Below are 25,662 nucleotides of genomic sequence, written 5' to 3'. Positions count from 1 at the left end.
CCAAGTTGTATATGCTCCAGGCTTCATAAAACCGAGACCTGCCCTCGAGCTCTGCCCAAGGGCAGGGGGAATGGAGGCTGGGTGGACCTGGTGCCCTCTCCACAGCCCCGCGGGCTTCCCGTCCTTGCCTCCTCCCTGAGCGCCAAGGCACAAACTACGAGACAGTCATTTTCTGGTTCTGGCCTCAGCTCACTCATCTGTAAATAGGAGAGTCAGACGAGATGGTTTCTAAGACCCTTTAGTTTCCAACATTGGAAGACTGGCCGCCTTATCAGGACCCTGTGGGGACAGGCCTGGCTGAGCAGCTGCTCGGAGGGCACCAAAGCTCACTGGGGCCTTTTCAGCAGGATTTTCAAGGAGGACAGCTGGCCTCCTGGAACAGGGCCTCAGGTCTGGAGGTCACACCCCACCCTGGGTGGCCAAATCCTGTTCCTGCGATGAGGTGGCCCAGATGTGGGCATGTGCGGGGTCCCGGAGAGAGAACAAGGATGGCCCCTGCCCTTGGGGACAGAGCTGTGGAGTGAGGTAAGGAAAATTCACTGACAGTCACACCTCCTGTTTCCTTCTGACCCGAGTCAGAGAAAGAGACCCCCTGCCACCGTCTCATTGGTCTCCCCTAGAGTGGGGCCTGAGTTCCTAGGGCCAGTGTGGGGCATAGTCTTTATTAAGCTGAACCTGATCACGGTCAGGGTGGAGGGGGCTGAAATGTGGGGTGTGGATGATGGAGACCTGGGTTCAAATCCCAGCTCTCTCACTGCCTGGCTGTGTGGTTTTGGGCAAACGACTCAGTCTCTCTGAGCTACAGTTTATCATCAAAACGGGAAACCTAATATCTACCTCCTAGAATTATTCTAAGGATTAAGTGAGATAGTGGTGGGAAGCGAGGTACTTGGGGGACACTCATTATTACTATTATTATCTCTACTCTCTGGAGAGGGGAAGACTCACATGCTGCTGCCCTGGGGGGTCCTGGGAGGCAGACAGGGGTGAGGCAAGGGGTGAAGGTGAGATTAAGGTCTCAACAGGGGGCACTGGGAAGCCCAGGCACCTTCTGGCTGTGGCCTCATGGGGTGAGCAGCAGAAATGGGAGCCCTTCCCCTCTCCCATCCCCCCTTGCTCTGGGGGGTGTGTGTGTGCCCTGTTGGGAGGCCCAGTGGTGAGCGTGGGGCCCTGGGCGGGGGCCCTAGTGGCCGATGGAGTAGGCCCCCGAATCTGTGGACTGCTTCTCCTCTGTGGTGTGGTCGCTGGGGTACATTGGGTTGGCAGAGGCTGTGACCTTAAGCGTCGTCTCGTTCACCTGCAGGCAGAAGGCTGGCATGACCCTGCTCTGACTATGGGCAGGACCCCAGTAGATAGACTCAGCAGTAGGGGCACACGGCCTGGTCTTTGGGGGGGGGGCTACAGCTAGTCTGTGTGATCCCAAAACTCCACCCATGTATCTCAAGGGCAGACAGAAACCAGAGCCAGCCCATAGTAGGATTTATCCCACCCAGAATAGAAAGGGGACGATCAGTGGTTGGGGATGGTGACAGCGGCCACCCACAGAGCCCCATGGCCAAACTCACAGAGCCCACTCTTGGCCAGACTCACTCTTGTCTGGACCCCCAATATGTACGGAGGCCCAGTGGACTTCCCTTCAGAAGCCCCTGGAAGGTGAGCCACTGAGAGTCCCTGGGGCCCAGTGGCCCTCCCTGCCCTGTCCCTGCTGCCTCTCCTGGGCCCCACTCACCTCCTCAAACTTCTTGGCTTTGTACTGGTCGGCCCCCTTGAGGAAGTTGAGCAGGATGATGTCGCAGAGGACAGTCCCCTAGAGGAGGAGAGGAGAGGCAGGACTGGCCTGGGGCACACAGCAGCTCAGGGTCAGGGACACACGCCTGACTGAGGCTTCCTCTTAGAAAAATGCCCAGGGGCTTTGTGGAATGCCTTCTCCACATGCCTCCTCAGCTCCTGGGGTGACCCCAGAGCAAAATGCTGGGGGAGGACTTGTGGGAAAAGCGGAGGGACTAAGGGTAGGTCCCTGGGGACAGGGCTCTGTCCTCGTGGAGGCACTGCAAGTCTCCGTCCACCTTCACAGTAAAGAGCAGGAACCTTGCAGGCAGGAGGCTGCCGTGGAGGCAGGGAGCTCCGGATGACCCGGAGGTGATCTACCAGGGGCCAACTAAGCAGGGAGGCGGTAGAGACCGAAGCAGCAGGCAAGAGGCTGGGCTTTTCATTCCAGGCTGAAGCAGGGCTTACCTGGGTCATTACCCTGGCTTACCTGGCTCAGTCCCCCCCCGCCCAGCCCTGCCAGCCGGGTCCCTACCCTGACTGGCCACCTGTCTGAGCCCGGAGGGGTGGAACTCACCACTCCCACGGAGGTGAAGGCTGCCACAGAGCTGATGATGGTGGGGATGATGTTGAACTTGCCAGCCTGTGTACACAAGACCGAGGCGGGTGGGCAGAGAGTCCAGCAGGGCAGGGGGGAGGCCAGAGGCTGAACTTGGACTCCCAGCTAGAGAGACCTTGGAGCAGTAGGCCCCACCCTTCGTGGCACAGCTGCGGAGACTGGGGGTGTGACCAGCTGAGGGCCTCAGAGCTGGTCAGCGGCAGGACCCTGCCCATCCCTCCAAGGAGCTTCCTCGGGCCCAGGGTGGGTCTGGGCTTCCTCCCCTGCCCACCCAGCTGCCAGGCCCGAGCACTCACGTTCCCATACACCAGCACATCGAAGCGGATGCCAAAAGCCTTCAGGAGAGTGCGGTATTCGCTGCCATTCTCCAGCTTGTAGTACTTGGCAAACCTGGGGCCAGAGGAAGAGGTGGGTCCCACTGTGGGCTCCTGCCTGACCCTACAGGGTCCTCTGGAGCCTGCGACTATCAGTTCCTGAGCAGCCCTCACAGATGGTTCGGTGGGACACCTGCCAGGGTCCTCCCTGTGTGACTGCAGACCCCCTGCACAGGCCACATCTTGGGGGCTGGTTAACAAGGCAGATTCCCAGGCCCCCCCTGAACCTATGGAACCAGCATCCCTATGGGTAGGGCCCAGGATTCTGCCTTTTAAATAATTTCCCTCAATAATCCTGATGGTTTCAAAAATTTGAGCCAGGCTGGACTCCATGCTTCTCCAGTTCTATCTGCTTGGGTGCCCTGGGGCCTGGCTCACTGCAGGTGCCCCCTGCTCCACAGGCTTCTCAGCCTGCTTGGGTTCAAAACCTGGCTCCGCCACTTACCAGCTACCCAATCTTAAGAAGCAAAGGCTTGGAGGAGAGGGGCTAAGCCATCCGCATGAACATGGTCAGGAGCGTCTGGGGGTGGTGGTGGTGGCAGAGAGTGCCCCAGGCCAAGGCAAATGGTCCAAATTCAAGTTGCACCAGCAGGAGAGGAGGGTGGAGCCCAGAAAGGAAGTCGCTTCTAGAAAGATGAGGCGACCCAAGAACACAATTCTCCAAGGAGGCCTCTCAGGAGAGCTTAAGGAAGTTTGCAAAACCAGCATTGGGCTCGGGCGGAAGGCTCCGGGAAGCCCTGCTGGCTTCAGGTTGACCTGAGGCCTGAGTATGACCATCACCACCTGCACACGCACCATGGACAGAGCACCCAAAACATGAGCATCTCAGTGAATATCAGGGAGAAGACACCTGTGACCCATTTTACAGGTGAGACAGGTGAGAGGTAACTGGCCTGAGCTGGGACTCTGATCCATGTCGGCAGCTCCAAAGTCCTTGCTTTTAACTCCTGACCGTCCTGCCTCTGAGCGCCCAGTGGCCACTAGGGACCTGGGCAGCCCTGGCGCCTGACCTCAGAGCCCTTCTACGTCCTGTGCTTTGGAGAATCCAGGCCTGGAGGAAGATCATGCATGGGCAAGAGTCACCCCTGTCTGAGATGTGGCAACAGATGCCCATGAGCACCAGGCAGGGGTGGGAGGGTGAGCCTCAGACGTCTGGGGGGAGGGGGGGCAGGGCAGAGGCCAGGACTGCACGCCTGAGGTCTGCGCTCCTGGCCACAGGCTGCAGCCACGGAAAATGCTCTGACACCTACCAGAGAACAGAAAGCCGGCATCCTGGGCACTGCCTCTCGGAGCGAGGGCTGGCTAAATTTATCTCGGGAAGCAATGTGGAGGGAATGGGAGGAGAACCGAAGCAGGCTTGGCTCTCCCCCAGCACCTGCCTTCCAAGAGGCAGTAAGCGTGATAAGATCATTATCTCACCCACCACCCACCCTCGGAGCAGGCTTGGCAGGGCCCCGCTCTCTTCTTGGCGGGATGGAGAGAAGGAACTTCCAGCAGGGAGGGAGGGGAGAGACAGGCTGCAGACAGAAGGACCCAGGAGCCCTGACTTTGGAACTCCAGGGTGGCCAGTGGGGGTGTGTGTGTCACAGAACATGACCTAACCTAAGGCAGAGAAGGGCTCAGGGATCACCGAGGCTGGGTCACCTTCCCTCGTTGGCTCACCGCCTGACCATGTTTTCCAGCCCCCTTGCATCCAGCTGGGTCCCCAGGATACTTCTTGCCAAAGGAATGTGAAGGCTGGGGCAGCCTGTGACCTCCAGGCAGGGCAGTGGACCTTCCTCACCCCCTTTTCCCCCCAGGGCTAGCTGCGAGAGCCAGGGGAGAAGTCAGGGCCATAGGGGCGAGGGAGTCAATAGGTGGCAGGGGCCCAGATTCCCGAGGACTGCGTGGAGCCCCCGCCCCCACTGGCCCGCCGTGCACTGTGCCAGGAGCAAGCTGCCAACCTCCGTTGGCCCCCAGGATGGGGTTGTTTGTTACGCAGCGAGCAGTATTTACCCTGTTGCAAACTCCCGTGATTCTGCAGCCAGGAAGCCTGCGCCCAAGAATGAGTTAAAACTGGGGAGTAATTAAAGATGAGAGAGGGAGAGAATCCCGATGACTCTACATCCCTGTAAACCCTCTAGGGAAGTCCTGGGGGCCTGGGTGCGGGTCTGCGCTGGCCTTCACTAGCTTTTGGCCCCACTCACGTCACTCAACTTCCCTGAGTTTTTCGTCTCAACTGAGAAGTGAGAGTGAGGAAGACCAGACAAGATAGTGCCCAGATAAAGTAATTAAAGCAAGATCTGGTAAGTGCTTAAAACGTGGTTTCTTTCTTACCCTAAGATCAAGATAGAGTGAACTAAAAATCACATTTTCCTTCACTACCGTCCCTGCCTCCTGGAGATAACAGCACTAGCAACAATAACAGACCGCAAACACTGGGTGCTTACCCTGTGCCCGGCATTGTGCTAAGTGCGTTGCGCATAGTAACTCAATTAATACTCACAGCAGCCCCAAGGAACTCAGCGCTGTTGTGATTCCCATGCTACAGATGGGTCATCAGGATCAGAGAGGTTAAGCAACTTGTCTAGGGTCACAAAACCAACAATCCAGTGAGCAAGGCTGGGATCCAAACTCAGGTGGTCCAGTTCGACAGCCCGGACTCTGGGCCACCATTTGAGATGGTTCTTTTCGTTGCCTGATTTCTGTTAGGTCCTGGCTCATTTCTTTCAGTTCTCTAGCTGGGGGTCCCCTTATGCATTTGAAGGGTGGGTCTCTCCACCCAGAGTCATTGCTTGGGGGCAGAACAGAAAAAGTAGGAGAGCCATGATGTGTCATAAGGGGGACCCCCAACCTCCTCATCTGAAAAGGGGAAAGGCTGAGCTACACCTGTCCAGGCTCCGATTTCTCCCAAATGCTCTGATTCCTACCCCTCTAGCTTTGCTTTTCTTGGTTGAGAGATGGGGTTGGTGAAAATGACACCACCATCCCACACCTTGGCTTGTACTACAAGGCCCCTGCCAACCTGGCCCAGTCCACCCTCCTAGCTCGTCTGCAGAACGCCCTCACTGCCATGCCCCTCAAGTGCCAGCCACACCACCTGCCTTACTGTATCTCCTGCACATACTTCCTAGATGTAGACTTCTGGGTCTTTGCCCATGCTGTTCCCCTCTTCCCCTCTTCCACCTTGCAAACTCCTATTCACCCGTCAGGGCCCTGCTCAGTGACTTCTCATTCTTTCAAGATTTAACAAATATTTAGAGCACAGTGACTGTATGCCAGGCACCGCATGGTAGGCACTGCTGATACACCGGCAAGCTCTGCTCTCATGAGAGGGGGAGAAATATTAACCTAACCACCCCATGAGTAGCTAAAATTGGACTTCAGGGCTGGGAAGGAGAGGAGCAACTTTCTCAGAGCACAGCTAAGGAAGACATTGACCTAGGCTGGTGGGTCAAGGAAGCCTTCATGTAGAGGGTGGAGAGTTAAAAGTCAGAAAGCCAGAGGTGGGGGCTGCTTTCCTACCTGAGGGATCCATAGGCCCTCTCAGAAGGGCATGGTGTTTCTGGGGAAGGGACAGCACACCGGTCCTGGAGGGCGCAGACTATGGAAGTGGCTGCGTCTGGTCGGCCTCAGCCCGGCTGGCAGAGCCACGTGTGTGTCTCTTCCCAATTCCATGTGCAGTGATTTTACACTTGCAGCTTAAAAATGTCCATGGTGGAGTATTTACACCACAGAAATTGGCAAACACTACAAGTTGGGATTTTGTTTTCTTTGTTCCTCCAGAGAACTGGTTTCCCAGAGCTGAGGCTGTGAAATTCCTCTGGCTTCCTTTCCTGTCTCTGTGAGGATCTGGCCTCTCCTGCAGTCCCTGCCACACCAGATTGCAGCTGATAACTCGGACTTTTGACTGCTAGCCAGCTCTCACTGTCTCTCTTTGCCCAAGGGCCCAGCACAGTGAAAGCTTGCGGGAGGAATAAATGAGTTTTCAGAGAATCCTGACGTCTCCCAGATTGGGTTGAGCAATGCTGGCCTCCAGGGTTCCTCTCCCTGACTCTGGCTGCTCCGATTTCACCCTGTGTCTCAGGTGGAGCTAATCTACAGGGGTAAATGACAGGCTGTTTGTCTCCCAAACAGAAAACATCTGGATCTGGCAGCTGGCTGTGTGGGAAAGTAGCTGCTATTGGTTCCTACCACGAGGAACCAGCCCCTCGGAAGGGAAATGGGGAAAAAGTAGGGACAGATGGATGTGGAGCCCTTACTCCTGCTGGGCCCCCAACAACTCAGCTGAGGCACTGGTGGCTGAGGGCTTTGCAATGGCCCAGTTCTGGGCTTGAATCCTGGTTTTGCAACTTGAATTCCTTTACTGACCTGGGGCAAATCACTTCACCCCTCTGTGAAAGGGAGAGGATGGCAGTAGCTGAAGGGCTGTTGAGTGGACTCAGTGAGTGGCTGGATATGAAGGCGGAGGAGCAAGTGCCAGGCACAGAGCTCTCAGTGTATCATCTAGTGATCATCAGGTAACATTGTCAGACTATAGGCTGAAGAGAAGCACAGCTGGGACTGGAACTCGGGCTACTTGAATTCCACCCCTGCTGCTTCCCTGCAGAGGAGCAGGGCAGGGCCTGTGGAGACACCTGAGCAGCTGAGGAAAGCACATGGCTGTGACTGCGATCAGGCCAGAACTATCAGAGAGAACAGAGCATATATATATATTTTGGTATGAACACACTTGTTATTTGGGTTCAGGTTTATCATTTGCGCTAGATTAAAACTTCCTTAGTCATAGGATTTGATCTTGGTCATCTCTATATTGGAAGAGCTCTTCAGAGCCCTCCTCACAATAGCCACAAGAGGTTTCCTGCCACTGCTTGATTACCTCCAGTGACAGGGAACTCACTACCTGTACGAGTGGCCCGGTTTCAGCTTTGGGCAGCTCCAACTGTTAGAAGAGCTTCCCCACGCTGAGCTGACATTTGCAGCAGGCGGCAGCCCTAAACGTTTGCTGAATGGAGGAGAGTTTTTATCACGATGTACAAATCCCTTGGAAGCTCTCAGACATCTGTTTAGAAACGATCCCATAGAGTGGTGGCAATTCCTTCCCAAAGCAGGGACACGTAACTGTTACAGCAGCAGGGAAAACAGCAACATGCTTGGGGGATCGGGTTGGACTTGCAAGGGAAAACTTGGGCCTGGAATTTGGGTTTCTCAGTAAAGGAGGTGGTGTTCTCAGCAAGCTTTTTGCCTGGTGGGGAATCATTCTGCCAGACGAAATATACTTTTACAGCTGATTTTCTACTGATAGGAAAATATCTCCTGGCAGACTCACTGAATGGGGGTTGGGCAGCATCCCTGAGCAAGCTGGGACTCCTCCGAGAGAGAAGGGCCCCAAGCCATATTTATTTACTCATAATCTAGGAACCGATCAACCTCAAAGACACACACTTCAAAAATGGTTTGTCGTTGATCTTTTTTTTTTTTCAATGTTTACTATTAATTTATCTTTAACGAGGCAGGGAAAGATCAATGGAAGCAGAGCTAGAAGATGTGCCTGAGAGTCAGATTACTAGCTGTCTACTCCACTGAGTCATCTTTTTGGCCTCAGTTTCCTCATCTGTGAAATGGGGGCAACCACACCCGTCCTAGCAGAATACTTGTGGTTGTGAGCACAGGCTCTGGAGCCAGGCCGCTAGGGTTTGGGTTCCAGCTCCAGCATTATTTGCTGTGTGGCCTTGGGCACATACATGAAGCCTCCGAACTTCCGATTTCCAGCTGTGAAATTCTCCCTCTCCATTCATTGAGATAATCCACACAGAGCATTAAGTCCCTGGCTCAATAATGTTGGTTGTTGTGAGGACTCGATAGCCATAAAAATGATGAAGGGCTGTATAAATTGAGGTTTGTTCTAATGGCCTCGCCCCCCACTGTAACCTAAAGGAAGCGAAGAGGAAAACAGATGATGGGGAAGGGAAGGGCCTTGGGGCGCTCCTGTGGGGTGGGGGGAGTGGCTGCTTTAACAGGCGCCAGGGCTCCTGGAAGGAGAGGAGCCCCGGCTGCAGCAGGAAGGCTCAAAGCTTCCGCTCCGCCTGTCGACTGGCCTAACATCTCGCTGATCGGCACTTTTCCGCGTGGAAGCTGCTCAGCTGCCAAATCTCGGTGCTTCGGGGAAGCTGCTGTGGGTACACTTCCAACGCGGAATGCTCACCACAAACCCGCACTGCGCGAGGAGCACCTAGCAGCTGAGCAGCTGGCAGGCGCCAGGGGAGGAAGGCCAGCCCGGCATAGCCTTTCAGGAGCCGAGCTGTCCCAGGAACTCTCGGGGTCACGGGAGTCAGACCAGGCTAGGTGCCCAGGGTGCTTCTCTCATCATTCCAGCAGGCGCTGCTGGCTTATCTCCTATAGCTGCCTCTTGTTTTGTTTTTTCTGCAAGTGATGTGATGGTGGAAGGTTTGCTAGAAGCAGGGGCTATAGATCAGGCTCCTGGGTCTGAGTCTTGATGAACCTCTTAATTGGGCTGTGTAACCTTGGGCAAGTCGCAAAATCTTCCTCAGCCTATTGGGGCCTCAGGACGGGGTCAGAAGTGAGCTGTCAATCCTGCCAAAAATAGGCACGAAGGGGCTCTAGGGGCTCCAGGGGCTCCTAACCAGAGGTCCAGGGATAGGCTTTCAGAGGTCTTCAAAGTCTTGGGATTTTAGGCCGCATAAATAGAAATGCAGAGAAGGAAACTGACCACACTGTCCTGGATGCTAATTTCCTGCAAGGGAGCAGCCAGAAATGAAAAGAGTTTCCATGTCATTACTCTATATTTACCTGTTTTTCTTGAAGTTATTACTCTGAGGATGTATTTATATCTTATTTGTAGAAATAAAGTATCCTTTAACAAAAGAAATTGCCTGCGGCATTGCTCATGGCTGTGAATACCTGCATTTTTCTTGGGCCCTCAGTGGCGCCTGCTTCTGTCAGGGGTGTAACGAGTGGGAGACCTCCAAGAGTTAACGAGGGGCTGTGATTTCAGGAATGAAGGTTTTGGGGGCTGGTACTGGACATTGGTGCTCCTCCCTTCCTTCCACACTCTGCAAGGGCTGCTTCCGCCTGCTGCCTGGATTCTGGCTGCTGATGGGGTCCGACTGGGTCACAGTTTTTGACAGCCTGTCCTGTCCTGTCTCTGTCTCTGTCTCCGGGTCCCAGTAACTGCTTCCTCTCCTCACCCCTTCAGACCTGAGCAGTCACCAGGGTCCTGCTACGGGCCCCAGGCACTGCAGGATCCTTTCATGGTCTCCCTGCACCCTGCCCACACTTCAGCAACACTCCCTGTATTAAACTCTCCTCAAATTACCCAATTTGCATGTGCCATCTGTTTCCTGCTGGGACCCTGGCTGATACAGTATTTTTAATTTGTCTTCTTACCATTTCTGCCTGAATACTCACCCCCCCCCATCTATTCCCTGACACACACACACACACACACACACACACACACACACACACACGCATTCACCTGCTCACACAATGGACACTCACAGCCACTCACAAACACATTCCCACACATTCCCACAATACTCACAACAGTGCCTGCTCCCAGCTCTGGGAATGGAGCACTCTGGTCAAACTCCTGTTTTGGTGAACTGAGACCCACCTGCGATGCAGGACCCGACCCCTGCGGGGATGCCTTTACTGGGGTGCCCGTCACCTGCCTACCATTGAACTGGTGGCTTTCGCCAGTTCTTATTTATAGAAATGCTGCACTTTGCCCACTACTAACCCAGGCAAACACACCAACTGCACACTCTCAGGGTACTTGGAAAGAGGCTTCATAAAAATACCAAGTTTTTAAAAAACTCACAAGTTAAAGCAGCCCCAGGCATCGTTAACCATGCAGAACAGACTTAGGAGTAAAATAAAACGTTTCCAGCAAATTTTAGGTGGGTAGGGATGATGGAAACCTTCAGATCACACAAACAAAGGTCAGTCAGATGGAATGGCACCAGGTCCTTTGGGTGGGGGTTGGAGGGAGACATATTTTGGCTCAATACAAGTCATCTTTCCGATAATTGGGAGCCATCCGATGATGTACAGGCTGTCTTGTGAAGCAGCCCCTAGTCTAGGGCTGCGTTACAGAGAGATGGATGGAGGAGTTGGGAGCAAATGACCCCTAAGGCAACTCTAAGATGCACTGTGACCTTGGGCACTTCACTTCCCCTTTGAAGTTCCCGCTTCCTCATCTGTAGAATGACCGCCTCCCTCTAGGTGTCTCCAAGGGGCTTTCTCCAGCTATAGCTTCTCTAAATCTCTGATTCTGCAGGCACAGAGCCTGGAAAATGGGGGTGGGGTTGGAAGGGAGCTGCAGAAGTAATTAGCGATGGAAATGCGAATCTCTAGCTGCCTCTGGATGTCTGAGTTTGCATATTAAAACAAGGCTGAATCTTGGCTGAAGGATTCCAGTCCCTCCAGAGCAAAAGGCAACGAAAGGAAGGTAGGACGTTAATAAACCCTGGCCTCTGTTGGAGAGGCAGATGCATTTGTTTGGGAAACAAAGGGCCAGGCTGTGACCTGTGCCTCCAGCAGAAGCTAGCCATTTAATCAACAGTCTGAAGCACACAGGCCTGTTTCTGAGGACCAACAAGTGCCAACGTCCCTAGCCTTCCTGGTTGGGGTGAAGATCGTTTGAGAAAATTTGTCTGCATGCAGGCTCCCACGCTTACTGGCTCTGTGACCTTGGGCAGCTTATCTAAGTCTGCAAGCCTCAGTTTTCTCACCTGTGAAGTGGGGGATTGCAGCACCTCCCTTGCGGGGTAGGGTGGGAAACAATGAACCAAAGAACACAGACACATGGCACTAGGTCCCAGTATCCTGCCTGCTAGCAGGGAGCGTGTGGGATTCTCAGGAGCAGCACACACTGTACCCCGTCATGGGAACTGCCCGTGGCCCACACTGACCCTGGCTGCGGCCCTTTCCCTCTCATTCCAGGATCAGAAAGGTGGCCCCACGTGGGCTCTTAGCTTAGCCTCAAGTGTCCATGTGGAGCCAGTAGCTTGAAAGCAAGGTGAAGGTGGGTGGGTGGGCACCCAAGGGAGGGACTTCCAGGATCCTGGGCAGAGCCCTCTGCTTGCCAAGGCCGTCAGATGCTCCCCACACCAGCGCTATTCCTCTGCAAAGTCTTTTAAACCCCGAGAATCAAATTGAGCAGCTCTGCCCCCTCATATCTGGCCTGGGGGCCTTTGGTTGAGGGGGTCACTGATGTGGGGCCCACACCTCTCAGATGGTTTCCGGAGGCCCCCGGGGAACTATGCTCCCAGGATCCTTAGAGATCCTCTGATCTGTCTCCCCAAAGACAAGCTTACTTAGCACCAGGTCTACCGCATGTCCTGCTGTGCCCAGGCGAGGTGTGCATGTGCGTGCGTGGGTGTGCCATAGCACACCAAACTGGAGACAAAGAACTCCAAACCGATTCTTTACATGAAAGACGTTGCTCTAAAACTGTATGACACTGCTAGCCGGGGTCTTCCTAACAGTTACATTCTTCATAAGCTTTCCTGCCAAGTAAGTTATTTGGAGGATTGGAGAATTCCCAGTGGCCAGAGGGAAGTTATGAAGATGAAAACTTGCAGTTTAGATCATGAGGATTTTATTAATATGTTTCTATTTTAAGCCGTCATACAAAATCCTTTGTATTGATTTCAGTGTGATGTACCCGACTGAATAAATATGCCAATTTCTGCCAGGGAGCCAAACAGTATTTTTAAACTACTTTAAAATACGTGTTGTTTCCTATGATTTTTTAGAGTTTGGAGTTGATTATGAAAGCACTTTCAACTTTTAAAAAATCCTTCTTTCCAGAGATTATACATGCATGTTTTTTTAAACTATTAAATATAAAGCTTAATGGGGTGGGTAATTACCTTCTCAAGCTACAAAGAAAGGTAAAGAAAACAAAGAGGTGACAGGATTTTTTTGGCTCATGTGTGTCGTTATATTGGGAAATACCACTACAACAAAGGAAATTTGAGTAGTGGTTCTTTGAACATATAACTGAAACATATTCTTACACGGGTTTTTTCCCTGATCACTGCCTAGTTAGTTAATTAGCCTGTTTAGTGTATAACACTGTGTCCTTAGGGCCCTGCCAAAAACGTCAGGATCTTCAAAAATTAAGGGGAAAAAACAGAACAGAGCGCTAGAGCTTTTCAGATGTTGACTGATAGGATCCTGGAGATGATAGCAACACCCTTGCCCTTTCTCCGTGGGAATGTGGGGAGGAGGAGGTCCTGGGCTTGCTCAAGGGCTCTCAGCTGGTTCCAAAGAGCTTATCCCAGATTCTTCTCTTTCCCTTTCTTCAAAGTGGGAGGGGGGAGGGGGGCCATCCCTTGAGTCTCAAGGCCATTGGGGATATCACTGAGATGGTGTTAGAGACTGGCTTGAGATCTTGTTTGGAAAGGCACTGAAGAGCCAATGACTGCTGTAATTGCTATTTGTGGCTCCTGTGAAACTTCCTAGTTCTGGACAGAAATACAAAGTTCCGTCTCAGAAGACCATCGCAGCTATTGCCCTCGCTCTGCCAAAGCCCTTAGAAGATGCAGGCGCAGAAGGGATGCGGCTGCCTGGGAGTGGCTGAGGCACATTACAGCCTCAGAGCCGGAGGGGCAAACGGGCTCAGAACCACAGAACCCGGCACCTCCGGAGACCTTGGCCGCCTGGCCTCACTGCAGACCGCCCGCCAGCATGAACCCTTGGCGTGGTCCCTCCCTGTGACCGGAGCCACGGTCTCACAGGATGCCGGGCCCGGCTCCGAGAAGCTGCCTGCTGGAAAGTCCTTCCTAATTTCGAGCAGAAACCTGATGGGGGAACGTGGGACCTTTTCTCCCCAATACGCATTGCTGCTTCAGGTGTAGCTCTTTAGAACAGCCCTGGCCTCCTTTCCCCGGTGCCCCAGCATTACCTGAAGTTGTAGCCTGGGGAGACGCTGCTCTTCTCGGAAACACCGTCGAGTCGGGTGAAGGAGTACTTGGGGATGCACTGGTCCCAGGCCTTGTCCAAGTCGCACACCCAGCCGATCTTAATGCCTAGGACTCCGCCCTGGAGAGAGGGGCCAGGTTTGAGCTCTGCCACAGCCCCCCAAGTCCCTGTCTTCACCCAGGGGCGGGGAGTGGGGGACGTGGCAAATAGACAAGTGATTTCTTTGCATCCTCGAGGAGCAGGACACAGGTGGGAGAATGAAGAGTGATTTGTCATCACATGTTGCTTAGTAAAGAAGTCCTGTAGCTCAGGGTGAGCGCCCTCGAGCCACTAAATCCTGGTATCTCCAGTCCCTTACTGACAAGTCGGGAGAAAGTGGCCACAGATCCAGTGCTCAGCGCCCCATCTGGAGGCCTCTCTGTCTGCTGGTGGAGTGTGAAGACCCGAACGGGGCTCGGGGGGGAACCGTGAGGAGCCAACACCCCTCAGGACAGGTGGGTTCGGGAGCCAAGCCCGTGGCAGGACTGGGATGCTTCCACCAGGTGGCGCTGCCTCCTGCCGCTCCGCTTCCCCGGCATCCCCACCGCCCGCTAGAGGGTCCCCAAGTCCCTGGAAGGGTGTCTAGGTCCTCACCGTGCTGGCCAGTTTGGCAAAATCCTGCCCCGCAAACTTGACCACATCCCCCACCCGCAAGATGGGGCAGAAGGGGGCCTTGTCGGGGTGGAAGCGACAGGTCTTCATGTCCGCAGCGGTCAGATTGGGAAGGAGGTTTCCCCTGGGGGGAGAAAGAGAGAGGCGAGGCCCAGGGCTGAGGGGAGACACTCCTGCTCAGGTTCTCTCCAGCCTTCCGGGGCCCAGGGCCCTTCCACGCCAGGCGGGGGATCTGAGACCTGGTCTCCTGGACGCTCACCACCTCCCTCTCCTCTGTTCCTGCATCATTCTTGTAGCTCCCGTCACCCTCTGTCCTATCTCAGTGTCATGAGTGCTCATGTCTAATGTCCCTCAGCTCCCAAGCTGGGGCTGGGGGGGGGGGGGAGCTGGCAGAGAAACTGCCCCCGGAGTCCACCTGATCCTCGGGGGTCAGGGCTGGCTGGGAGATCGGGTCGGGAGAAGGGAAGCAGGAGCCCCAGGGAGACGGAGGCGGTGGGAACCCTGCGACCAGGCACCTCTGCTCCTGAACACGCGGCCCCTCGCCCTGCTTCTTGGCTTCAGGGAGGAGCGACCACTCACTTCTCAAAGTCGAAGAGGGGGAAACGGATGCTGTTCTTGATGAATATGGTGAAGTTCTCGGCTTCCCTCATGATAGGCCTGCGGGGGACACAGAGGAGGAAGGGGCCAGGGAGCTTTCACCCTGGGGCCGCCCTTCCTGGTGGACAGCTCCCAGTGGGCATGTGGCCAGGAGGGTGGGTCTCAGGGTCAGAGGACAGGAGGGCGGCAGGTGAGATGAGCTGGGGAAGAGGCTATCCCGAGGCCACTCCCCGCCCCTGGTGGACACGACTGGGGTGCCCGCAAGACCCCCTGCAGGCTCAGAGGTGCAGAGCTCCCCGGGGTGGGGCCTCTCTCTCCCTGGCGGGCTCAGGTGCTCACATTTCCACCGTGTCCACCTCAGCCGGGCACCAGCCCTGGATCTCACAGGTCCGGATCTCAGAGCTGTAATTCACGCAGCGGCCGGTGAGGATCCCTGCGAGGGTGGGGACACACTGCTGGGTGCTTGGCTGGCCCTTTGCCACGTGCTTCCCCCACCCCACCCCTGCTCATCAGAGACACCCCCAAACATACACGCAGGGATCCGACAGCTGGACAGAAAGGAAGGCAGGGCAAGGGAGGCCCAGCGGTGGCACTTTAGCTTGGCAGAGCTCTCCGCCATCATCCCCGGCCCCGGGCAAGCCCAGGGAGGTGACAGCCCTCCTCTCACAGGTCTCCACGTGTCCCAGTCACAGCATGCTCTTCCCGGCCTCAGCCTTTGCTGCCTCTGTTCCTTCTGCCTAGAATGCCCCCTTTTAAAGCCCCTCTATCCTGCTAAACCCTACCCATCCCTCAGGGCCCATCTTAAATGTCACCGCCTCTAGGAAGCCATTTGAGACCAATCTCTCTCCTCCTGGCTCCCACAGTACCTCCCAGACATCACTCACCACCTCATTGCATGGCTGTCTGTCACCCCCATCCCTGGACTGGGCACCCCTCCGGGGGTCCCACTACCACTTTGGGGTTGTGAGGGGTGGGGACGGGGCGCCACTCACCCCCACCTGGGAAGCGCTCGGGCCCACACTGGCTGTCTGACACACAGCGGTACTTGTCCTCGCTCTGTGGGGAGACAGGTCCACGGGTGGGTGAAGGACCCAGGGCTGGCGCTGGGTGAGCCCCTCAGAGCCCACCGCCACCCCACAGCCGGGGAGGGTGGGAGTCGGTCCTGGGACACAGCTCCAAGGCCAGACTTTGCACCTCTGCTCCCCCCCCCCCGCCCCCGCCCCCTCCCCCCTCCAGTGTCTTCTTCCTTGACCTGCTCCACCCAACCTCCCATTCTCCCCCCCTCCCCTCACCTCTGGGCAGAACCCTTGCATCTGATTTTCAGTAACGATCATCTTGGTGATGATGACAAAAACAGAGGTGCCCTTGGGAAAAGAATGGAGAGAAAGATGCCCCACAGTGAGGTGGGGACTCCTGTTACCCCCACTCTGCGTAGGAGGAAACGGAGGTTCCGGTTAAGAGATCTGGCCAAGGTCACAGGGCTAAACGGGGCGGTCGTGGGGTCCAAACCAGAGTCTCCCAACTACCCACCTGGCCCCTGTGCTCCCCCCTGTCGTACTCGATTACAGGACAGGTTGTGGCAGGACAAGAAAGGACGCCCAGTGCTGACTCAGGAGGGCGGGCCCGAGCCCCCATCCCGCACCCCGGCCACCCAGGAAGGGCTGCGCTGGGTCTGTCCCTGATGCCCAGGCTCTGGCTTGGGGATTCCCACCAGCACTCTCCCCAACAACCTGCCCAGGATCTGGGCATCTACACGGCCGCCTGCCATAGGGGGACCATACCTGGGGTGGCGTCACATAATCAGACACATCCATGACTCTGTTGGCATAGCGTCCAAAGCCCTTCACCTTGGTCACCACGGAGGACTCAATGGCTGTGTCCCGCACCTGGTATGCCTTCTCGTGCAGGAAAACCCACCTGGGCAGGAGAGCGGGATGGAGAGCGAGAGAAGGGGGTGGGCCCATCAGACAGAGGCCCAGAGGAGTTGCTTTCCTTCGGTCATGGGCCACAGGGGCCTGGTGGGGGAGGCCTGTGCTGGGGGGGTGGGACTCCACAGTGAGCCCTGGCTTGGCGGAGATACTACGTCTCCATCCTTCCCCCCAATTCCTGGCTAGAAGCGTTCTTAGGCTTTTTGCCTAATTGTCCCCCCTCCATGAAATTTTAATACTATACACACCAGTTTTTGCACTGTATGTATACTTGTGCTTTCCACATAGAGTGAGATATTTGTTATTCTTCAGGAACCGATTTTCACCCCTTGAGGGCGACATCACCCGTTGAGGACGCATTATGGTTCCTGCTGATGACAGAGGCCACCTCTCCGGCAGGAATCCAGAGACGGAAGGGGCCGAGGCTCCTCGACTCTGTGCACCCCAGGCTTTGTTCAGGGCTGTATCCTAAGTGCCCGCGCACAGTAGGTGTTCGATAAACAAGTCAGTGAAGATGCTTGGGAACTGGGCACCTGGCAGAGTGCCCGTCTGTGCCAGCCGCGGTGAGAAGGCCGTGGGAGGGAGGGGCAGCCGCTGAGCCCGCACCTGGCAAGTGGAGGGAATCTGGCTGCGAGGGAGGCGCCGCCAACTTTATTCCTTGGATTGTGCTGCCACCTAGTGGAAGCGCCATTCACCTGTATTGGCTTCTTCCCGCTGCTTCCAGCCGTTAGGGGGTCTCTGGGATCAGGGAGGGGCGGGTCTCCCCAGACTCTTGCAGCCTTCCCAGCAGCAAGAAGGGCCTGCAGACGACTCTTCCCTCGGCCTTTCTGGGAGGTGCCCACCTTTCCATTAGAAACCACCCATCACAGCCCTCAAGGCTCAAGCCACTGGGCCTCACTATGATGCTTCCAGCAGGAGGCGCAGTCCCGTTTGTCCCTGACAGCACAGTGGGAGGCCGAAGCTGTTCCTGTGTCCATTGTACAGATGAGAAAACCTCATCTGATATGCTTGGAAATGCTGCGAAGTCTCAGTTCTGGAGAAACACTGGTGGCGTCTCGTGGAACCCAGGAGCGTGCTTTGGGGAATGCTAGGTTAGGGTCATTTTCTGCATGTTAGCCAGGGTGGTCCAAGGCGAAGATGCGGGAGATGCTGGAGGTGGTGTAGGGCAAAGAAGACAAAGCTGGGGGCCAGAAATCTGCTGAGGGCAACACGTGGGCTGACCTGAGGACTTTATAAGGAGGGGTCAGGACTTCAAGCCCAAGAGCTTTCTCACCCCGAGAGTGGGCTGAGCGGGCCGCGGGCTGCTGTGGGCGGTGGTGAGCGCCACAGGCTGGGAAGCCTCAAGGAGAAGCTTGCCCTAGTTGGTTTGCCCAGTGGTTAGAGCGTCAGCCCTCGGACTGAAGGGTCCAGGGTTTGATTCTAGCCAAGGACATGTATCTCGGTTGCAGGCTCGATCCCTCACCCCGGTCAGTGTGGGAACAGGAGGCAGCCAATCGATGTGTGTCTCCCCCACATCAATGTTTCTCTCTCTCTCTCTCTCTCTCTCTCTCTCTCCCCCCCCCCCCCACTCTCTCTGAAAAGCAATGGAAAAAATATCCTGGTTTGAGGATTAAAAAAAAAAAAAAAGAAGCTTGATGCCCATCTTCCGGGGGAGGTTGGACTGGATGACCTCTGGGGTCCCTCAATGTTGGAAGATGCCAGGGTGGGGGGGGTGGAGAGCAGCTCTGGGGCTATGCTCGGGGTCAGTCGCTTGTGGGATGGCACCTGCCCATCAAGCTTATTTGAACACAGGATGACATTTGCAAGCGGCTACCTGTTCAGTTCTTGGGGAGAGGGTTCAGGGTTGCCCCACACCAGGCCCCCCTCATGGGCCTGAATCCTGCCTCTCTCTCTCCGCCTCCCTTGGGGGAGGAAGGGTGAGTTCCCAGCCAGCGCTGGCAGATGGCTCCCCGCCTGTCACCTTTTTATTGTTGCGGCCTTACAGCAGGCCGCATCCTGATTAATGCCAGTTGAGAGCTATTCGCAGCTTGCGAAATGCTCTTACGAACGCCACGCCTCTGTGCAAGTCCAAGGAGCTGTGAGCTCTGCTTCCTCAGCAGTTTCTTCTTTTCCTTCTGGAAGGAAAGGGGGTGTTCATCAAGGTCCGGCGAGGGAGCGTGGCTCACGCCGAAATCCCACCTGCCGGCGTGTGCCCCAGCGGAAGGGAGGGGGCACCCTGTTCCAGAAAGCTACCAAACGAGCTTTCCTCGCTCCTGGCCTGGGCCCCGCGGGGCGGAGTGAGGGAGGTCTCAGCCCAGCTCTCCACTCCCAGCTGGGACAGCTGCTGTCACTGCTGTCCCGTCACCCGAGGGGACGTCACAGCCACAACACACCCTCGGGAACCCCAGTGTGCCTGCCTGGCCACGGCGTGGAGACATCCCTGAGCGTTGATCTAATGAAATGGTTTCCTGAGCCCCCACCCCCGTCTTTAAAGTACGGGAACATTTGCTGATGGGAAGCAGGGTTCACGTTATTAATATCACACAATCAACACGGCACGCTAAGTGCTGTGTGTGTGAAGGACTCACCAAATCCTTACTGCAGCCCAAAGACACAGCTTTGTTACCACCATCACGCCAGCAAGAAGGAAACCGAGGCACAGAGTGGTGTCTGGGTTCTGCAAGCTGGCACGTGGGTTCCGACCAGGACAGGCTGCTCACAACAGCCTCTCCACAGGGTCGCCAGCTGTGTCCCAGGTCAGGGCCCAGCCACGCTGGCCCCCTGAACTGGACCCTGGTCATTGTCTTGCTGGTCCCTGCCTGTCCCCAGGGGAAGCATCTCCTAGCTCAGGAGCGTCTCAGGAGGAAGGACCCAGGGCTCGAGGGCTCTGGGGAGCAATTAACCGATGTCTCTCCCCCTCCACCTCCTTCAGGGCTCCCTCTTGTGCCCAGTGGGGAGGCGAGGCCACATCAGACTTTTCTCTATGCGTTAAATAACAAGCGGAAGAATTCTAGTGGCCCTGTGGGGCCCAGGATGTCATCAGGGCAGCTAGAAATAAGGGTTGCTTCATTTCCAGAACGGAGGCCTGAGTCCGTCCCTGGGGGCCAGGGCTGAGGCGATGGGGCAGGACAGAGCCTTTAATTCTTGGCTTTGATTCTGCTGCTCTGACTTATTTTTTCTCGTGTTCCTGGTTTATTATTTATAGAGCAGAAGGCGGTGGCATCCTTGGCAGGTGGGGTGTGCAGGGAGGAGGCCGGAGTGGCGTCCCAGCACCCTCCTGTCCACCCCCAGGGAGTCGGGGGAGGCCAGGGGGTGGGTGTGAGGAGGGTGAGCTGTGTGTGCCAGTGTGTGGGGGGGCCGGGGTCTCTCAGGAGGGTGTGAGCTGGGCAGAGGGAGATGGGGAGGCGTGATGGGGAGTCTTTGCAATAATAACAGTTACCATCTATTACTGAGTCACCCAGCTTGGGCAAGGAACCAACATAGGTTACCTCCCCTCTCCATAACTCCCTGGGAGAGGCATTCCTGGACCCGTTTTCCAGATACAGCGACTGAGATTTAGAGACATGAGGCGACCTGTCCGGGCCCCACTCCTTGCTGGTGTCAGACGAGGCTTCTAACCAGGTCCCTGTCCCACGGCCTCCCCATCACGGGGCTGCAGTGAGGGGAGACAGAACAAAAGCCACTCCTCTCTCTAAGCCCAGGGTGGGTTCCAGCAGGATTCCCCAGCATACGGTCAGCTGGTGTGCCGACCAGGTGCCTCAGGCTGCTACCTTGGGCTGAGAGGGTGGGGTGGGGGCCAAGAATATGGAAATCCTTTTCTTTAAACTGGAGTGGCTCCCCATTTTAACAGCTCTATGTGTTGTGCTTGTACATAAGATTAGACAGGAGGCTGAATATTATGAACCAGAGAGGGTGGCTGTGCAAATGGTGAGTGTGTGGCTCGGGCCTCGCAGGGGGCGGAGGGCGTGGAGAGCAGGGCTGTGACCCGTGAGAGGCACCATCAGCCACCGCAGGTCCTTCCAATGGCTGGAGCATCAAAGGGCTGGGACCGCCCACACCATGAATTTGGGGAAACCAAACTCAGGCCTTGCACCTGTCAGTGTTTCTGGGGACTCAGGCCCCAGGGATGTCCTTCTATTTCCTCCTCAGGTCCCCACAGGATCCAGAAAAGAGATTGGCTCTTAGGAAGTCCCGCCCCATAGAGGAGACTGGATTACCATCCGGGCCCAGGAAAGACAATGGGAGAGACAGCAGGTAAGTCCCGGCCCCTCTGTGCACCTGGGTGGGTGAAGAAGCTGGCGCTGAAGTGGTGCCAACCACAGACAGGCAGCCGAGGCTGGAGGCGGGGCGAGAGCACGTGTGGGGACGGCTAGGCGGTGTGTTGCTGTGAGCACACAAGAGGAGCAGCAGGCTCCTGTCACCCCCGGCCTAGGTAAGGCTGTGCATCTGGTCTACCCCCAGGCACACCACGGGAGAGATTCAACCAGTAGTGTTAGTTAAGTATTAACGCCACAGCTTTACAAATCCTTTCACGTTCTGTTGAGCCCAAGCCACAGTTGTCGCTCTCCATTGCCCACCTGTTAACACATTTTGCTGCGTCCACTCCACCTATTCCAATCCCTTGGCGGATCAGCCGCCAGAGCCGTCTTCCCAGCACGTATCTCATCCTGTCTGTGTGTCTCTCTCAATCTCTCTCGCTCCCCATCAGTCGCCCTCAATCACTCACACACACACACACACACACACACACACACACACACACGTATGCTAAAACGTTTCAGCAGTTTCCCATCCATTCCTCTTCTATAACAAGGAAAGATCTGAGGTCTGGCGTCTACCCGGGACCCCGCCCCATCTTATACCAGTGCCCCTTGCTCCCTCTGCTCCAGCCATGGAGACCTTCTTTTCTCCGCCCCATCGGCCAGGCCCTTTCCCTTTGCAGAGCTGGGCTTCTCTGACTTGAACTCTCTCCCTTCCCTGGGTTGCTCCTACTTGTCCTTCAGACCTTGGCTTGAACACATCTGCAGAAAACCTTCCTCAGTTCCCCGACCAGGTTGACTATCTGTGTGCTTGCTGCCTTCCTCGCACCGAGTGCCTCTTCTCCAAACCCTGACCCCCAGCTGGAATTTTACATTTGTTTGCAGAGATTATTTGATTAATGCCCATGTCTTGCACGCACGCTCCATGGGAGGGAGGCCCCCGTCTGCTTTGCCCACCGTTCTTGCCTCGGTGCACAAGCCTGGCACGAAGAGGCGCTCAGTCACGTTTTGCTAAATTAATGGACCCACGAAGACCTAATGGCGCCCTCACGGCTCAGGTGCACAGAGCTGGGGCGCAGGCCGGGGGCTGGGGGGGCGCCCAGCGCACTGATGCAAACGGAAGGAGCTGCTCTGGGGGGAGCTGTCAGGCCGGGAGATGGATGGGGTTGGGTACCAGGACGCCATCTCACGCTGGCTCCACAGGCCAGGCTCCAGCACCGAGGGTCGGCGCATCAGACTGGATGGTGATGCGGGACAGACAAGGGCAGTGGGTTCGAGCAGGCTGGTCCAGGAGCCGGCTGTCTGGACCCTCCCTCCATCCATCTCCTGCCTGGAGCCAGCAGAGCCCGGCCAGGCTGGGAATGTGCTGAGGCAGCTTCTGGCACCCACCTGGACCAACATACTGTCTCGTGGCTACGAGTAAACAATCACAGCGTCACACGTGCCCGCGAACGCGGACCTTTAAGAACCAGCTCTGAGCCAGGCTCCGGAGATGCGGACGTGGAACATTTGCAAACATCTCACCAAACCTCAAACTTGGAAGGTTACGCCAAGGCCCTTCAATCCTACCCCAAAGCTTGAGCCCCGTCTCTGGTGTCCCCCGGGCAGCACTGGATGTGCAGCCTTCTCCACAACATCCGTGTGACCGGAGCGCCTGGCTCTCACCAGGCACGCGGAGCCCAAATCCCTTAATCCAGGCCGGCCCATGCACACCCTCCTCCCGCTGCAGCGACCCTGGGCAGGGAGGCCCCTCATGTGCAGCTCCAGCCGCGCCGCGCAGGATGTCTCCTTCGACTTGCTTGAATGAACTCACGACGGCCGTCAGTGGCCTTCTGTCTCTCACACTCAGACCCATTGTCTCAAAGAACAGCGTGAACTAGACACCCGCACACCAGGAAAGAAAACCCTCGAGGTTTCCGCCTGTGTTTCCTGGTGCCCGCCAGTGTGTGTGAAGGACCATGAGAAAGACAGGACCTGTGTGTCTTCCCCAGTTGTTGTGTGTTCTGTGGCCTTTTGTGCATGTGTGTGTGCGCATATGTGTGTGGGTGTGTCTATGTGTGTGTATGTCTGTGTATGTGAGTATGCATGTCTCTGTGTGTGTGTATGTCTGTGTCTGTGTATGTCTCTGTGTGTCTGTGTGTCTGTCCGTGTAGGTGTTAGTTGGGGGTGCCTTAAAGAGGTGGGGGCCGAGAGGGGTGTTCAGACCTCTCTGGCTCTGAAGTATCTCCCTGGGTGGGTTACATGGTACAAAGTCAGGTAGAAGTAGGGAATTGACAGCTTCTGACAAGGGGTGTATTTCTCACTTCGTGGTGAGGGACACCACACCATGCGCAGAACAGCCACTTTGCTCCTCAACAACTCTTCCTTGAGTGTTATTGGTGTCCGTATTGCTCCCCTCCAAGGGAAAGATACCCCTGCTTTGTCTGACCCTCCAGGAGCAAGGGTTTCCCCCCTTTCCACGTTCTCTCCCCCCCACCCCAGGAGGTGATCCCTCATTCTAAAGCCGGTACAGTTCTCTCCTTCCCTCCCCCACCTGCCCTCCTTCCCATCCTGCAACCAGCCTGTCACCATCTCCCTTGTTTCAGTGACTTCTATCCCCTTCTGTCCCCCTTGTCTTCTTGAGACCCCGAAGAGTTGATCAAGGTCAATGGGCAGATGTGTGCTTGGGGGGCCTGTTTTCTGGTTGAGGGTGGGGATGAGAGAAGGGAGAGGGGAGGCGGTCCCCTGGGTCCTCTCCTGGCGTAGGGTAGTGCCCGGGCAAGGACTCCCCTTGGAGTGTGCGCCTAGAGATCACTCTCCAACTCTGGGGGATTTACTGGGGGGGTGTAACTCATCTCAGGACCAGATCCTTGATGAGGGCGGCAGGGGCCAGTCCTTGGGACACGGCTCCACCGGAAAGACCGTTTCCCCAAGAGAGGAGAAGCTTAGGAAGCTGGACAGCAACACGGAGGGGAGAGGGGGGCCAGGACGGGGCAGCCCTCCCCTCCTGGGACCTGAAGGGCCGCAGACTCACCCCACAAAGTAGGAGATGATGAGAAGCTGAACTGCCCGGTTGATGATCCCGATGGTCCAGCTCTTCACAACCACAGACTTGGTGGTCTCGTAGGTGAAGAAATCTGACACGCAATTCATGCTGAAAGTGTCACGGGCTGCTCAGAGGGACCCAGTGGTGGCTCACAAGGCAGAGGTCCCCAGACAGGGAGATGGGGCTCAAGGGGGCCTGGAGTGGGCAGCTTAGAGAGGCTTGTAGAATGGGGAGCTTGTTCCTTTAAGTCGGGCAACCCTAGCCTAGTGCCCAGGCTCCCTTTGCTCTTGACACTCTGGGCTGCCAAGAGTCCAAGACCAGGGCGGGGGACCCCTTTTTGTTCGTCTCCACCCTACTCCCCTGTGATGTCACTGCAGGGGTGGGGTCTCCAATCCCAGGCTCCTGATTGCCTGGGATCCAGCTGGCGAGGGCCCTCTGGGACTCATGCTTTATCTGCACTCTGTCTACCGTTTCTGTTCCGTTCTCTTATGCTGCATCTTCAGCCCAGCTCACCAGCTGCTTTATGCTCTCCTAAAAGCCCCTCACAATGCCCCACCCCCAGCCACCTAATAGCCTGCCTGGTCTGATTACCCCCTTCACTCCCGTCTTCCTCAAGCCACTCAGTTCTGCAGCCACCCTCTCCCTTCCCAAGTTGCCTCCAATAGGATGGGTCAGGGGAGGGGTCTCAGTGCTCTTGGTCTCCCGGGAGGGGGTGAGTAAGGAATCCCAGTTCATATGTCTTAATCGAGTTGGTAGTGTCTGAAGCTCTACCTGTGGCATAGCACCATCACATTGCGGGGGTGGGGGGTGGGGGGGGGTGTATGGTCTTTTTTTGGTTGTGTGTGTGTTTTTTTGTTTTTACTGTCAGCTTACTTATCTGAATCATTTGTTAAGAGTGTACGCTCCTGGAAGGCTGGGGCTGCTTCCATCTTACTCACTAGTTTCCTTAAATCCTAGAACTCTGTTGTTGCTCAGTGTGTATTTAGTGAATCCCGTTGAACAGGTGTAGCTAGCGCTGCAGAGGCCATTACCCAGAGGGGAAAGCCAGGCCAGTCCCGGGAGCAGCCGTGCGTGCAGGCCGCCTCTCCCCCCGGTTCAGTCGACAAGCTGGCCTGGCTGCTTTAAGTCGGATTGTCAGAGAAATCTTGAGTTTGAATATTCTGTCCCCACGTCTTCAAATGGACACATTATCAATCACCCTGGACGGACAGTCACTGTGCTTAGGACAGAAGAGAACTGGACTGGGGTTTGGGTTCTAGGCTCTGGCTTTAGGGCCAATTCACTGAGACCCCGGGCAATGCCTCTTTGGGCCTCAGTTTCCCCACCTGCACAAGGAGGTTGGAGTCGACAAAAGGAAATGTGTTTTCCAGGTCTGGCCTCCTTTAATGTTCAAGACGCACCCCAGGACTATGGGGGGGGGGCATGGCTTCAGCGGTGCCAGGCTGATGCGGTTTCAAATCAGTGTTGGCTCCAAGGTGCGTCTGGTGCCTCAGACGCCAGCACTTGAACTTGACACCGGCTCCTCCAGGGG

General features: G+C 56.0%; 1 protein-coding gene across 1 annotated transcript; it reads right to left on the bottom strand.

Annotated features, from left to right (window-relative positions):
- Positions 1–1,183: 1,183 nt before the first annotated feature.
- Positions 1,184–24,238, bottom strand: P2RX3 (purinergic receptor P2X 3; the record flags this gene model as incomplete). Its single annotated transcript, XM_081155316.1, has 12 exons — positions 1,184–1,297; positions 1,730–1,807; positions 2,345–2,410; positions 2,683–2,776; positions 13,676–13,812; positions 14,326–14,467; positions 14,923–15,000; positions 15,280–15,373; positions 15,933–15,996; positions 16,233–16,304; positions 16,722–16,857; positions 24,120–24,238. The coding sequence occupies 12 exons, from the start codon at positions 24,236–24,238 to the stop codon at positions 1,184–1,186; spliced, it is 1,194 nt and encodes a 397-aa protein (XP_081011442.1).
- Positions 24,239–25,662: the final 1,424 nt, after the last annotated feature.

This window comes from Miniopterus schreibersii (genome assembly GCF_964146895.1).
Source record: "Miniopterus schreibersii genome assembly, chromosome: 12".
In the NCBI taxonomy this organism is placed as follows: Eukaryota; Metazoa; Chordata; class Mammalia; order Chiroptera; family Miniopteridae; genus Miniopterus; species Miniopterus schreibersii.
This window is presented reverse-complemented; position numbering and strand designations above follow the sequence as displayed.